This window comes from Littorina saxatilis, linkage group LG1 (genome assembly GCF_037325665.1).
Source record: "Littorina saxatilis isolate snail1 linkage group LG1, US_GU_Lsax_2.0, whole genome shotgun sequence".
Classification (NCBI taxonomy): Eukaryota; Metazoa; Mollusca; class Gastropoda; order Littorinimorpha; family Littorinidae; genus Littorina; species Littorina saxatilis.
In genome coordinates, this window is record NC_090245.1 from 106125311 (window position 1) to 106139890 (window position 14580).

The 14580-nt window shown below is 40.4% G+C and overlaps 1 protein-coding gene across 1 annotated transcript; it reads right to left on the reverse strand.

Moving 5' to 3' along the window:
* Positions 1-9805: 9805 nt before the first annotated feature.
* On the reverse strand, positions 9806-12657 carry LOC138949093 (la-related protein 6-like). The gene has a single exon (XM_070320834.1). It carries the CDS (start codon positions 12493-12495, stop codon positions 10984-10986), a length of 1512 nt encoding a protein of 503 aa, XP_070176935.1. The 5' UTR covers positions 12496-12657; the 3' UTR covers positions 9806-10983.
* Between the last annotated feature and the right edge of the window lie 1923 nt (positions 12658-14580).

Below are 14580 nucleotides of genomic sequence, written 5' to 3' on the forward strand. Positions count from 1 at the left end.
TCGTGGCGAACTTGTCAAAACGTGTTCAGTAGACCCCAATGAATATATCTAGCCTACTGAAGCTGGATCCTGAGGGGGGTGCACGGTAGGCCTAGCTGGCTTGGAGCCTATAGTACATGTTTACCTAAGTCGCCATTTTGGAAAGTTTTCTGACGATTTGGACCTTAAAAAGTTCAAGGGACATTCGCTGTAATGTAATCTAGAAACATCTGCAATGCTTTGCTCAAAACTGCTCCGAAACTATGCCAAATAATTAAATGAATTTTAATCCGCTTCGCCCAGCTCTCCTGTCAGGAGTCCGGACTTTCGTTTGTCAGTCATACTTAGTTTTCTTAGATACAGGGCTACAACGCTTTGCATACCAGAAATAAACACAATGGCCGTTGGAGAATATCACGGTCTGAAATTACTACCAAACACACTGCATTCATTTGTGAAAAATAGAACGCTCAAACACTAATTCTAAAACCTTCCTCGTGTGTGTTGTCATCCGTATTCAACTACCAAAACGAACTCCGTAGCTCTCGGCTCAATTTCAACTTGAAACTGAATCTCAAGGACGAAAATTATGACTCGCGCAAAAAGGCGTCACAATGAGAATTTTACAGTCTGAGATTCCTACTCAAAACACAGCCGTTTTCAATTTGAGGAACTTGACTCAGCGCTCAAGCGTTTATTTTAAGGTATTCCTGGTGTGTTGTCGCATAATTACAACCCGCAACCTGAACTGCATAGCTCTTGGGGCGACGAGAGACAGTTTTCTTGATATATATTATCACTTTAAAGGCATAATCCCGTTCTCGTGAAAAAAAAGTTTAGCTCACATACCAATAAGTACCAGCCTGGGTGCTCTCTGTGCACATTTGACATTATCTGATGAATTAATTTCGTAAAAGCCACAGGTGTCTTTTTACATTTAGTCAAGTTTTGACTAAATGTTTTAACATAGAGGGGGAATCGAGACGAGGGTCGTGGTGTATGTGTGTCTGTCTGTCTGTCTGTCTGTGCGTGTGTGTGTGTAGAGCGATTCAGACTAAACTACTGGACCGATCTTTATGAAATTTGACATGAGAGTTCCTGGGAATGATATCCCCGGATGTTTTTGTCTTTTTTTCGATAAATGTCTTTGATGACGTCATATCCGGCTTTTTGTAAACGTTGAGGCGGCACTGTCACACCCTCATTTTTCAATCAAATTGATTGAAATTTTGGCCAAGCAATCTTCGACGAAGGCCGGACTTCGGTATTGCATTTCAGTTTGGTGGCTTAAAAATTAATTAATGACTTTGGTCATTAAAAATCTGAAAATTGTAAAACAAAAATTTGTTAATAAAACGATCCATTTGAACTTACGTTCATCTTATTCTTTATCATGTTTTGATCCCAAAAACATATAAATATGTTATATTTGGATTAAAAACAAGCTCTGAAAATTAAAAATATAAAAATTATGATCAAAATTTAATTTCCGAAATCGTTTCAAAAACTATTTCATCTTATTCCTTGTCGGTTCCTGATTCCAAAAACATATATATATATGATATGTTTCGATTAAAAACACGCTCAGAAAGTTAAAACGAAGAGAGGTACAGTAAAGCGTGCTATGAAGCACAGCGCAACCGCTGCCGCGCCAAACAGGCTCGTCACTTTCACTGCCTTTTGCACTAGCGGCGGACTACGTTCAGTTTCAAGTCATTCTGTGAGTTCCACAGCTTGACTAAATGTAGTAATTTCGCCTTACGCGACTTGTTGTTACTTTCACCAGGGACAGTCTATGCTTTCACTAAAAATCTCGTACGCAAAAATGGGATGCGGGCGAAGGGATAATTATGACGGCTTACTAGTGCCAAAACCTGGGGTTACCCATTATCACGTGATAATTACTAATTAACGCTGTCAGTTACTGTTTTCACTCGTTAGTTACTCATTTTCACGGGATAATTAGTCATTTTCACGGGAAAATGACTAACTTTTAGTTTTGGCACTAGCAATCCGTCAGGAAGTGAGCCAAAACTAAAAATTAGTAATTAACAGGTGAAAGTTAGTAATTTTCCCGGGAAAATTAGTAATTAACACGTGAAAATGGTAAATATCAAGGGAAAATTACTAATTTTCCCTTGATAATTACAATTATGAGGTGTTGGCACTAGTAAATGACGGCTTACTAGTGCCAAAACCTGGGGTTACCCATTATCACGTGATAATTACTAATTAACGCTGTCAGTTACTGTTTTCACCTGTTAGTTACTCATTTTCACGGGAAAATTACTAATTTTTAGTTTTGGCACTAGCAATCCGTCAGGAAGTGAGCCAAAACTAAAAATTAGAAATTAACAGGTGAAAGTAAGTAATTATTCCGGGAAAATTAGTAATTTTCCCGGGAAAATTAGTAATAAACACGTGAAAATGGTAATTATCAAGGGAAAATTACTAATTTTCCCTTGATAATTACAATTATGAGGTTTTGGCACCAGTAAGCCGTCATAGATAATGCCAATAATTATGTGATCTCGCGCAAACAAATGTCGCGCTACCCTCCCTCCAGCCCTTCCACCACCAGGACTAGCAAGGGACAGGGGAGTAAAGGTTGCGTGTGCAGTAAATTGCTCGTGTTAGGGTGGAATAATTTGTTTCGTAAGGGCAGGGCCGTAGCAGCCCTACCGGCCACTCCGGCCATGGCCGGACCAGTTTTTTGTTAAAAAAAAAAAAATCGTCTTCATAAGCTTCAGCGCTGTGTTAGGAGGAAGGAGGGGTCGTGACTTAGATCGCACAATGACAGCGTTAAGCGAGAAATTGAAGTTGAGGAGAACATAATGGCCAGGGACCGTACCTTTTTATTTTATTATTTTTTTTATGGCCGGACCACTTTTAGGAGCTGTGCTACGGCCCTGACTTAGGGGAGTAACATTTTCTACCTAAATGTTGACTCGGAGCACACCTGTCGTTGGAAGTAATTTTCTCGTGTTATGGGGAAGTAGTTTTTTCGTAAAGGGAGTAAAATGTTCGTACGAAATTTTTACTCAGGAGTAAAAATCTTGTGGGAGTAATTTTCTCGTGTTACACCGGGAGAAAAATCTGACAACATCATTCTGCAAATAAACTGTAAACACATAACGATCATGCATAGTGCGCATTCACTGAGCTAAACCACGGACCAGCATAATTTACCTGTTGTCCCTTTTCATTAGCAGCTGGAATTGCGTGAATCACAATCCCTTGTGCGTCACTGGCTAATTTGTCTTTTTCTCGTTGCCCACGGTCTTTCTACTTTCAGACTGTAATGAGAAGATTTTGTTTTTGTTTTTGTTTTAGAAAATCGTAACGACAGTGTTGTCACGTTCTGCTTTGGCGTGTTCTGGCAGGTTTTTCAAGGTAAATTGCTATTCGTGTAAGCGATCGTGCCCTTTCTGGGCATCGCCCCGGAGTCAAGCTACTTTCAGTGTGTTATGACATGTGCTCGTCCCTTCTTTGTTTTTACCAAGTCGCATCAGAAGTATTGCTCTGATTTTGTGTTTTCAGATGGTTACCAAGTTTTTACTATCCACTCCCTCTTCCCAACTTCAGTCTTTCGTCTGTTTGCCTGTTTGCGTGCTATTGTTGTTGTTGTTGTTGAAGTCAAGCACAACTTAATGGGTGGCCCACAGGCACCAGAATCATTGTTTTCAACGCAGTGTCTCGCGATTCGTTTGTCATTTTACTGTTTGTTCTTTTTTGTCGTTTTACTCTGTGTCTGTGCTTTGACCTATGTATGAAATGTATATAATGTGTGTGTGTGTAATGTAGACTCGTACTTCATCTGACAAGGGCTGGATGTAAAAAAGGATATTTGTATGCTAACCCCACTACCCTCGAAAATAAATACTCATCTTGTTTCCTGTGACTACACTTTGCAGAGCAAGGTACGACTCTGAAAACGAAACTACTTTATGGTAAGGCCTGTGTCGCGTTCCATGGGGGTGCCTGAAGTTCAGACTCAAGGCATCCATTCATGATCAGACCAAGGCCTTTGCAGTTACATGGCGGTATTACCATCTGTGGTAGTCGTTAGTGAAACCTACAGTTGCGTGGGGTCGACTGGAATAATAGTCGATCGTCGGTAAAAATGTTCACCAGATACATACTGTCCGCAACTTTAAAGCCCCCCCCCCCCCCCCCCCCTAGTTAACCTTTGTTTGATTAGTTAGTTTTATCATGAACGTTTTTATATTCATGTTTTGATTGTATTCTGTTGTTCTTATGCTTTTTCATTGTTTGTTTGTCTCAATATTGATAGTTGTACTTTTTCGACGTGACCATATTAATCATATAGGAGGCTTTTCCTATTTATATGTTATTTAACTGGTGTCGATGTTGACTGTGTGTGTGTGTGTGTGTGCGTGTCAGTGTGTGTGTGCGTGTCACAGTGTGTATGTGTCACAGTGTGTGTGTGATATAGCGGCGTACTGTGTTAGCGTAAAAGCCATATGGGCCTAAAGCCTAGTAATAAAACTTTGAACCTTGAACCCAGTAAGTTTATTTTCGTTGTGAGGATTGTCCGTCAGGTTGATGAGGTGAGGGGGTTGTTGATGTGAGGTTGGTGCGCTATGTTAATTGATGCTCAGGACATGGATCTTTATGTACTATTCAGCAACAAAGCTATAAACCAAAGATAATTGCAAAAAATGTGTTCAAATTGTTTCTCAATAACAAAACTGGTGGTGTTTTTTTTTAGATGTGTTTCAATGTTAGATACCACCATCAAGATGACCTTTTATGACACAGTATCACCCTAAAGCTTGCTTCATGTTTATGTAAATACAATGAAACAGAATTCTGAAGTACTAGTCATCACACACATGATAGAGGTGAAAAGATTAAGGCAAAAGAAGTAAATTAAAAAAAAAATTTCAACCCGTTATTTAGGCTGTTGATTTAAAAATGTAAGAATTTAAAAAAAAAAAAAAAAAAAAAAGTACACAAAAAACTCCGTACTGATAAATAACTAATTCAGGAAAATGTAGACAAACCTGGCTTTAAAAAAAAAAAAAAAAAAATCACACACACACACACACAAATCTCACACTGAAGTACATGTATAAAGACAAAGAAGGAAACAAATGGAAGAGTAGAAATAGTGAACACAGTAAGAAGTACATGTATTACAAAACAAGTTCAAAGAAAGCATAAGAATTTTTCAATATTTTAATTTTTTTTTCAACTTGCAAACAAATTAACATGTCAAACAACTAACAAGAGTAAAGTTGTTGTTTTTATCTCTCATACCATTCACTCATATATCCACACATACTGACAAGCTCATCACATTTGATCTGCTACCACCACGCTGTCACAATCTACTTTCACTCAGACTCCATTTTCACGCTTTAAGGCCATGTCAACAACTTGTCAATTTTCTTTTCAATCTTGACTTGAGCGTTATGCGTATTATCGGTATAGTGCACACAATTGAGGCACAACACTTCATTTCACAACATGAAAAGCAAGAACCCTAACTCCCATCTACACCCCCCTCCCGAAAAAAAAGAAGAACTTTAGCATGTCTCTTACTGCCGGTACTATTTATATTAGTTTATATTATTTCTACAATTTTTTGGAACAAAACAGATGCACCGTGTATGCAAAAAAAATACAAATGCAAAACCCTCCCTCTTTTGTCCATTTCTTTTTACTAAATTTTAGTCTAGTTTATACCACTTGTTTCTCTTTTTTTGTTCCTGTATCGCAGAAACATATCACAAACATCCTACCACTTACACTCTTCAACACTCCCGCGGAAGCCACCACATCCCCCCACCACCCAATGCATCAAGGACTCATGCCTAACCTCCTCATTAGCCAACCCCAACCCCACCCCCCCCCCCCCCCCCCCCGTAAAAAAAAATGCAACACAAGTAAAAAACCTAAATCAAACATCTTTCTAAAAACTTGTGCAATGCATAACATTTGTTCTAAATTTTAAAACAACCGTTTCCACCACAGTTTTACAAACAGGATAAATCAGTAACAGCAGATATGCCAACATTTCCTTAGATGTTCACACATAGTGTGCAGATAACATGTTATATAGCTTTATACCATGTGTGTGTGTGTGTGTGTGTGTGTGTGTGTGTGTGTGTGTGTGTGTACGTGTGTGTATGAGAAATTCGGTGAGCAATTGTGCTTTGTTTTATTTGAATGTACTAAGTCAGTGTTGTTCCTAGTGTACTGCACATGGATGGAATAATGACTCACGTCTTTAAAAAAATAGGAAAAAAAAGAAGTCAGTAGTGCGCACTGTTTTTCACTTAACTTATTCAGTGCTAATGCCTCGAACTCGAAGTCAGGGGCAAACCAATGCATACCAAATTAATAGAAAAAAATAGAAGAAAAAAAATAGAAGAAAAAAATAATAGAAATAAATAATAGAAATAAATAAAATTAGAAAAATAATCAGGCTAAAACTGATTTATCTGAATTTTAAGGCAAAGAAACCAAAGCTGGACCATTGGATCACATACGCAGCAGGGCTTTTGATTTAAAGCTTTCAGATCAACAGCTCAACATGGTAGGTTTTCACAATCGTAGACAACCTCAGACATGTCTGATAACTTACACAATAAGGCTGTCTTTAGAAAGACATTTGAGATAGGGTGAGAGCAATGTTTGACTATTGCCAGAGCAGCTGTAAAGATCTGCTACAGCGGAAACACAGTGCCAAATAGGCTAATATACCAAGGTTAAATCTTAGTGATAAACTCTGCTCTTTCCAGCAGTTTTGCAAACAGCAAAAATATTGCAGGCTCTTAACGCTGACAACAAACAATAATAATAATAATAATAATGATAAGCATCATTTATGAAGTCTAGAGTGCTCCAAGGATGGCTTACGGAAAACAAACCAGTTTGCCTGATGTGATTAAAAAAAAAGTTCTTTGTTTCATAACTCTGAAATGAAGAGCTCGGAATTTCCCAGCTGTGGTTAAATCCAATATTAACCCTTAGGCTGGTTGTCGCGACATATGTCGGTTCCGATTACCTCCCATGGATGCGAAAACCTATATGACCATTTTTTGTTATTTTTCTCTCTGTTAATTCACCAGTGGCTATGTAACATGTGTTACAGAATTGCACCAGTATAAGGGTTAACTGAATAAAGTATACATAAATGAATTAAGAAAGAGACAGGAACCTAAAATGTCATGAATTAAAAACAAGGTAATTTACATGCATGAAGAAAAACAAAGACGCAAGCAAATGACTTCAACGCAAACATCAGTTACACTTACAACTTACAAATAAGATAACAAAATGCAATCGTCTGAACCACAAGTGGATCATTGAACCTGAGATTAAGTCGCCAAAGTCCTCTGTAACATAAGTTGTGCTCTGCTTGTAAATAGCCACACGTCTCCTCCTCCAGACTACATTTTGCTTTCTTTCTTTATTTGGTGTTTAACGTCGTTTTCAACCACGAAGGTTATATCGCGACGGAGGGAAGGGGGGAGATGGGATAGAGCCACTTGTCAATTGTTTCTTGTTCACAAAAGCACCAATCAAAAACTTGCTCCAGGGGCCTGCAACGAAGTACAATATATTACCCTACTGGGAGAATGCAAGTTTCCAGTACAAAGGACTTAACACCTCTTACATACTGCTTGACCAAAATCCTTACAAGCATTGACTATATTCCACACAAGAAACACTTAACAAGGGTAAAAGGAGAAACAGAATCCGTTAGTCGCCTCTTACGACATGCTGGGGAGCATCGGGTAAATTTTTTCTCGTCCCAACCAATATGGGACTCCCCCTAATCCGCGGGGGGCTACATTTTGCTTGACAGATACACATATACACATGTACAAGAAATTCTCTGGAAAGGTGGTCAACTAGCGTAATTCACTTCCACTGTTCATTAAAGTACATATACCTTCAACACTTTATATTCAAACAATGTTCACGTCAAGTTTTTGGGGACGGACATGAGCAAAACGAAATAAAGCAAAATGTGCAGAGACCACCACAGGCTTGCCACACATAGACGAATCAATAAAAATCAAAATACTTTGCAGACTCTCTTAAACACACACCATGCACAATCTTTGCAAAAGAGGGGAGTGAGGCACAGATAAAGTGCACAACTGAATTTACATTTCATTGGAGTGGAGCAAAACATTTAAGTGTTTTCACTATTTTTGTTCAGTGTCGAAGAAGCATAGCCATAGTATTTATTTTAGTATAGTAAGCCTGAGAGAGGCACAGGTCTCTTCTTTTCCCAGGGAAGTAAAAACAGGAGAACGGCTGGTGTGTGCTTTTTTCAAGCTCTTCAAAAAATGTGAATATCATGCTCTCAGTCCACATTTCCAGAGGTCAGCAACATTATTTACAGCTGACATTGTTTAAAATGCTGAATGATTTCTTCAAAAGAAAAGAGCACCAGTTGAAAGTTTACAGTTTAACAGTAACACATACATTCTTCAACAGTATCCCAACACCACAGTGTGCAAAATCCCTATCAGTATCAGGAGTCGTGCCGACTTTGAGTGATTTGTGTTGGTTGGTGCACATTTAAGACCTATTTTGTGCAGCGATATATGGCTAAAATGCATACAACACCCCAAAATGCAATATTTACGCAACATTTTGCAAAGAGCACGACAGCTACCTATCATGGCAAAACTTCCAACATGTGTCAGTACCAGTGGCTTCATATTTCAGTCCAAGCTTTTCACTGCTAGTGCAATTACTGCTGTGTTTACATTTTACATAATACATTCCTAATCATGTTGATTCTATTCAAAACATATCACAAACATATCGCACAAACAATTTCTAAGCACACACATTCATACAGAATAATGCATTCTCTTTGCTTCATTAATTTACACTGAAAAATCAAAGTGACCCTTTCCACCAGTTATATTTTCACAACCCAACCATGCAAACAAACAATGGCATTCAACAACATTTCCTTTCACCTTTCGTTTTTTACCCCGCCATTTAGGCAGCCAAAGGCCGCTTTCGGAGGAAGCATGCTGGGTATTTTCGTGTTTCTATAACCCACCGAACTCTGACTGGATTACAGGATCTTTTTCGTGCGCACTTGGTCTTGTGCTTGCGTGTACACACGGGAGTGTTCGGACACCGAGGAGAGTGCACACAAAGTTGACTCTGAGAAATAAATCTCGTCGAACGTGGGGACGAACTCACGCTGACAGCGGCCAACTGGATACAAATCCAGCGCGCTACTCAGCTACATCCCCGCCCATGCGTTAGCAGTGAAAAGATTGATCTGAGCACGAAACTGATCAACAAACAAAAACACAAATGACGGTGTACTTCTCGTAATCACAAACAGTCCTTAATTTTGTTTCCTCTCTTAAAACTACAAAGTCCGTAACTGGAATTATTTTCTTTACTTCAGGCATACGAATATTTAATTCGATAGGTGTTTCTTTGTATACTTACATGTACACACTGAAGTGTACTGATCAATAAACTGATCACAGGAGCTTGTATCAAAGTGCAAGTGGATTAAAGCATCTTACTGTTTTAGCCTTACTCTAGTGGTAGTATTTCTATTGTGTTAGAGTCAAAAGATAGCAACTAAATTAACGCTAAAGGAGTAGGATACTTTGATCGACCTGTACTTTGATACAAGCGCAAAGAGCATAATTGTAAAGTTATGATGTTGCGCTATATTATATATAAATGCTCATTTATTATTTTTATTATTAAGTACAACTCAGCTCCTGTGACTGACACATGGTTTTCTCTTGCGTGCAGCTCAGCTAGTGTTCTTAAAGTCAACCATTATAGGTACATACGCTTATAAGGTAGTTCTTCATTTTTATTGAGGTAGAATTGTAACAAAGACAGAATTTAACAAAGACAGAATTTGTATACAATTACCATAAACCAAACAGTTAAGTCCTGAAGTAAGTATATGTACAGTTACATACATGCATGAATGTTAGTTGTAGCACAACTTTTGTATTCTGAAAGAGTACATTAATTTGTTTCTGTACGGACAGTCTCGCATGTCTTTGATACCGGAAATGAAATGCAGCATCAACATTAACTGAAAGAAAAAGGGTATCAACAAAATCAGTCTCACAATTTTCTTTTGGGTAATTTTAGCGTCATATATATGCTGAAACAAACAGTCAGTCCACCACTGTTCACAGTCTGCCTGAATCCACTCAGAGCACGCAAGTATGTATGCCATTTTGACCTTGGAGAAAAAAAACACACACACAAAAACGAACATAACATCTTGACGAATGTCCAGTCCTTTGGAGCAGAACTTATACGTTATATTATCACACAGTGTGCCAGGAAACCCTTTGAGTTTGAGTCTGGCTTCAGTTCAAATTTCGAATTTTGCAGTTTGATATATATATGAAAGGGCTGCATCAGAAAAGAGTATGCAAACGATGAAATGTGGTTATAAATTGACTTCGAAGCTCAGGTCCTTTGCATTTGTGAATCACTTTGGCAAGTATACCACTGCATACATGTCTACCAAATTACGGCATCACCCACCTCCATCTCAACTGCCTGTATGACTATGACTAGAAAACAACTGCAACTGCTTAGAACAAAATAATCTTTAGAGAGTGTAAATGTAATTCAAAGTAAAACTAAGTACTGTTTGAATCAATGAATGTTACAGATTAATTAACCTTTCTTCTGGCCAATACTAATCTTAATTTTATTATTAAGCCAGCTAGTGCTACAAATGCACTTAATTCGTGAAAAAATAAGCTGCTGTGACCAGTAAAAACCCAAAACAGATGAGCAAACAAACAATCAGTAACCTCATGGGTAATGAGCTAGTTGAATGAGCAACTCATGGTGAGAGCAAACAAGATTGACACTGTAAAACTGCTGGGCTTGTTGCCATAGTATTGATAGACTATGCTCCTAAGTCACACAGTTACGCACCATCTACTGCCCTACTTAGTATTGATAAGTCACAGAGTTACGCACCATCTAATGCCTTACTCATGCCACTGTGTTGCTGCGAGGCTTTCCCCGACCGAACCCTCCGTAGAAGCCAATGGAACCATCAGGGCCACGAGGTTGGCGCACGACACCAGCCATGTCCATCATCCTGGGTCTGAAGCCAGGAATGACGGTGCCATCTAGGTTACGACGACCCATCAGGGGACTGCTTAGAGGACTGACGCTGGCTTTGGAATCCTGAGCGGCACGGAGACGGCGCTGAACCCAGGGGCTGGAAGGAGTGCTTTCCCCCTGGCAAGGCTCCAGTTTACGTCGAGACACCTCTGGGCTGCTACGCGGGCTCGGGCGATGCGGGTCGTTAGGTGAGGTCGAATCAGTCAGAGGAGACTTGCCGTGGTTACGGCGCCTCTGTGTGCGAGGGCTGGATTTGGGGGAAGAGCGGGGACTGGTGTGGGGACTCAAGTGGTTCGGGTCCACCACAGGGCTTTTGAGAGTAGCTTTTGGCACGTTGGGAAAGTCACCCTCGGAGCCGCTGCTACAGCATGAAGACTCGTTCTCCGCAGACAGCTCGTCTACTCGCGTTTTCTTCTTGCGTGTCACACGTTTCTTCTTCTTCCTGTCCTCGTCACCACCACCTTCTTCCGGTGATCCGTCATTGTCTCTGTCTTCTTCTTTTGCTTTTTCCTTTTTCTTTTTCGGCACAGCCAAGAGAACAACGCGCATGCCATTACGCCAGTCTTCAGTATTTGTCATAGAGTCGCAGGCTACTTTGGCATGCTCATGTTTCTCGAACTCAATCACGGCACAAGTGGTTGTGCCAATTTCTGGGTGCTTTGTTGCATACTTTTTCACATCTGGTGGTACTGACTTACCAGGACGAAGTATGCGAATGAGGGCGACTTCACCACACTTGGAGAAGACCTCAGCAACAGATTCAATGGTGGGACTGTCCTGCGGGAGATTCACCACCACGACAGTTCTGGACGGCGTAGTTTCATCATACTCTGGGAGAGGTTTGTTTCTCCTCACTTTTGTACCTTCCTCATTTACTTCCAACTCGACAGACTGACGCAGACTGAAGGCGACCACACGATAGTCCTTGGTCAGTGTTTTCACCTTCTTGAAAGACGTGATTAACTTGATGCTAACGTACCCCATCTTGTTACGTCGTACATGTTTCAAGAGAAACGAGTCTTTCAAAATGTTTGCGTCAGAAAAGTAAAACTCCACCTGCTTGATGATCTTGTCGCGGAGTTCGTCGTCTGGTATGGGGAAGTCACCGCCGGCTGACCTCTCGTGGTCACCGTCGTCGGAAACGTGGCTCCCCCCTTCCTCCTCGCTGGTGTACACGCTGCTACTACCATCTTCGTCACGAAGTTGTTCGACACGAAGAGATGGGGCGACCAGGACGATAGGCGCTTCCGAGCCATGCAACGGACCTTCCTCGTCCCGATCCTTGATGGCATGGTTTCCAACGTGCCGATCACTTCCTTCCACGACAGGACTGTCAGGTTTATCAATGACGACTAAAACTCCCCCTTCGCCGCTCATTTTCTAACCGAATGGCACCAACAGTCAATCAACTACCTGATCAGTATGGTAGTTTGTCGGTAGAAATCGAGCGGCAAGCCGAAAAGACACCTCTGCCGTGGAGTAACTGTCGGTTGTATAGATCTGTCATCCGTCAAGTGTGTAAATTTATCGTTGTGTGTGATCTCGTGTGATGTCACTACCGCAGGATTGGCGTCGCGCGAGGGGGGCCCTATCAGGGTTACGTTCAAAAATAGAACCGAAGGTAATCCCCAAAAAATCGTTCAGGCTCCCTGTGGTGCACACGTCACTCATAACAATGTTGACCCGAATTTCCCGCATGTTTACATAACCTGCTAAATGTTTCGAGTGAAAACCCGAGAATGTTTCTGTCAGTTGTGGACTTGACTGAAGTTGAACCGCAAAGCCTGACTTCTCAGTGTAAAGTATTGTACCTTCCGAGGCTCAGTGTTTCGTTGTCACTATCCTCATCTCAGGATGATGAGCTGACATCCCGGTTGTTTAACTAATCAAATATACTGCTCATTTATACTGAATCAGTGATAACATAATTACTTGAACTGAGTCTGTCATTCCGGCGGCAGTACGGTAAGCGGGCCGCCACAGGCTCAGTCGGAACTGAGAAAAGAAAAGACAAAAAATACAATTAATGTACAATTGAATTCAAAATGAGGTTTTGGACAAAAATAGCACTTAAATTATCCACGTTTCACGTATTATGATATCAATAATATGATGGATAAGTGCATTCATATCCGACCCGCATCGCCGGGACTGAAAGGACGGTGAAATCAGTCAGTCGGTGCCAGTGGGCAGTCAGTGGAGCCAGTGAGTCAGTCAGTTGTTGTCGGAGAGTGGACACACAATAACTTGACTACCTTGTATAGTTTGGTAAAACTAGGCTCCAAAACAAATAGAGGGCTGTGCCTACAATTATTTCGTTTTGTCGATTGAAAGTTCCATAAACTTATCAGTCTTGTTATTTTTTTTTTTAACGTCAGCAGTGTGCATTTTTTTTCTCGGGTCAGACGTTCCATATAAACTCAGTCAGTCATAGTTCTTGATTCTGTTGCTGTTATTTTTAATCGTTTTTGTTTGCTTGTACTTTGGTAAGTTTTTCATAATCTCTATCCAGATGTACGGTCACTGAGTCTTCTTTTTTCTCCATGACTGATAGCCTAAACACCGATCATTAAAAAGACCTTTTCTTTTTATTATTTTAAGCACTACATTTCAGGTCAGTAGATTGATGACGTTGAGCTTACTGAGGTGGGCCTATAATTTTATTACCATGTTATTATGAAATTTCGTTAGAAATTCCGTATGTGACGGCCGTGGGCAGTAAAATGCCTGACTGATTCACGGTCTCACATTTTGAACATCGTTTTGTTGCAATGAATCAGAATGACTGACTCGTAAAGGAAAAAAAATATCAACAAATCGGAACGACCGAACGAAAAGAACGAACGAGCAAATAAATGTCATCCGTTTTCCCCGCCAAACTGCCCCAAACAAAACAAATCAACACTGGAACAAACTAGAAACAACCGGTCTGGTGGTTTCTAGGAGTAATTGTTTTCCTCGTAAATCAATCAGGCAACTGATGACGCACGACATGATGATTGAAACTTCGAACTCGAACTCGAACTCGAAAACTTCATTGCGGAATAATAATAGCATTTCAGTGGTCCATATGGTCCTTTCTTACAACTATAGTCCCTACTACAATACACACATGAAACGACAAAAAAAAGACTCTTGAAGAATAAAAAACCCACACACACACACACAGACAGACAGACAGACACACACACACACACACACACACACACACACACACTGACACACACACACACACACACACATACACACACACGCACACACACGCACACACACACGCACACACACACACACACACCGACACACACACACACACACGCACACACACACACACATGCACTTGAATACAAACAAACAAAAAAACGTCATCAATAAACAACTTCATGAAAAGCCGGGTTGCGGGCATAGTATACGTTCCACTTTTGCGCTATCTCATGCTCGGTATGGTTTTAAGTGATGGAATTA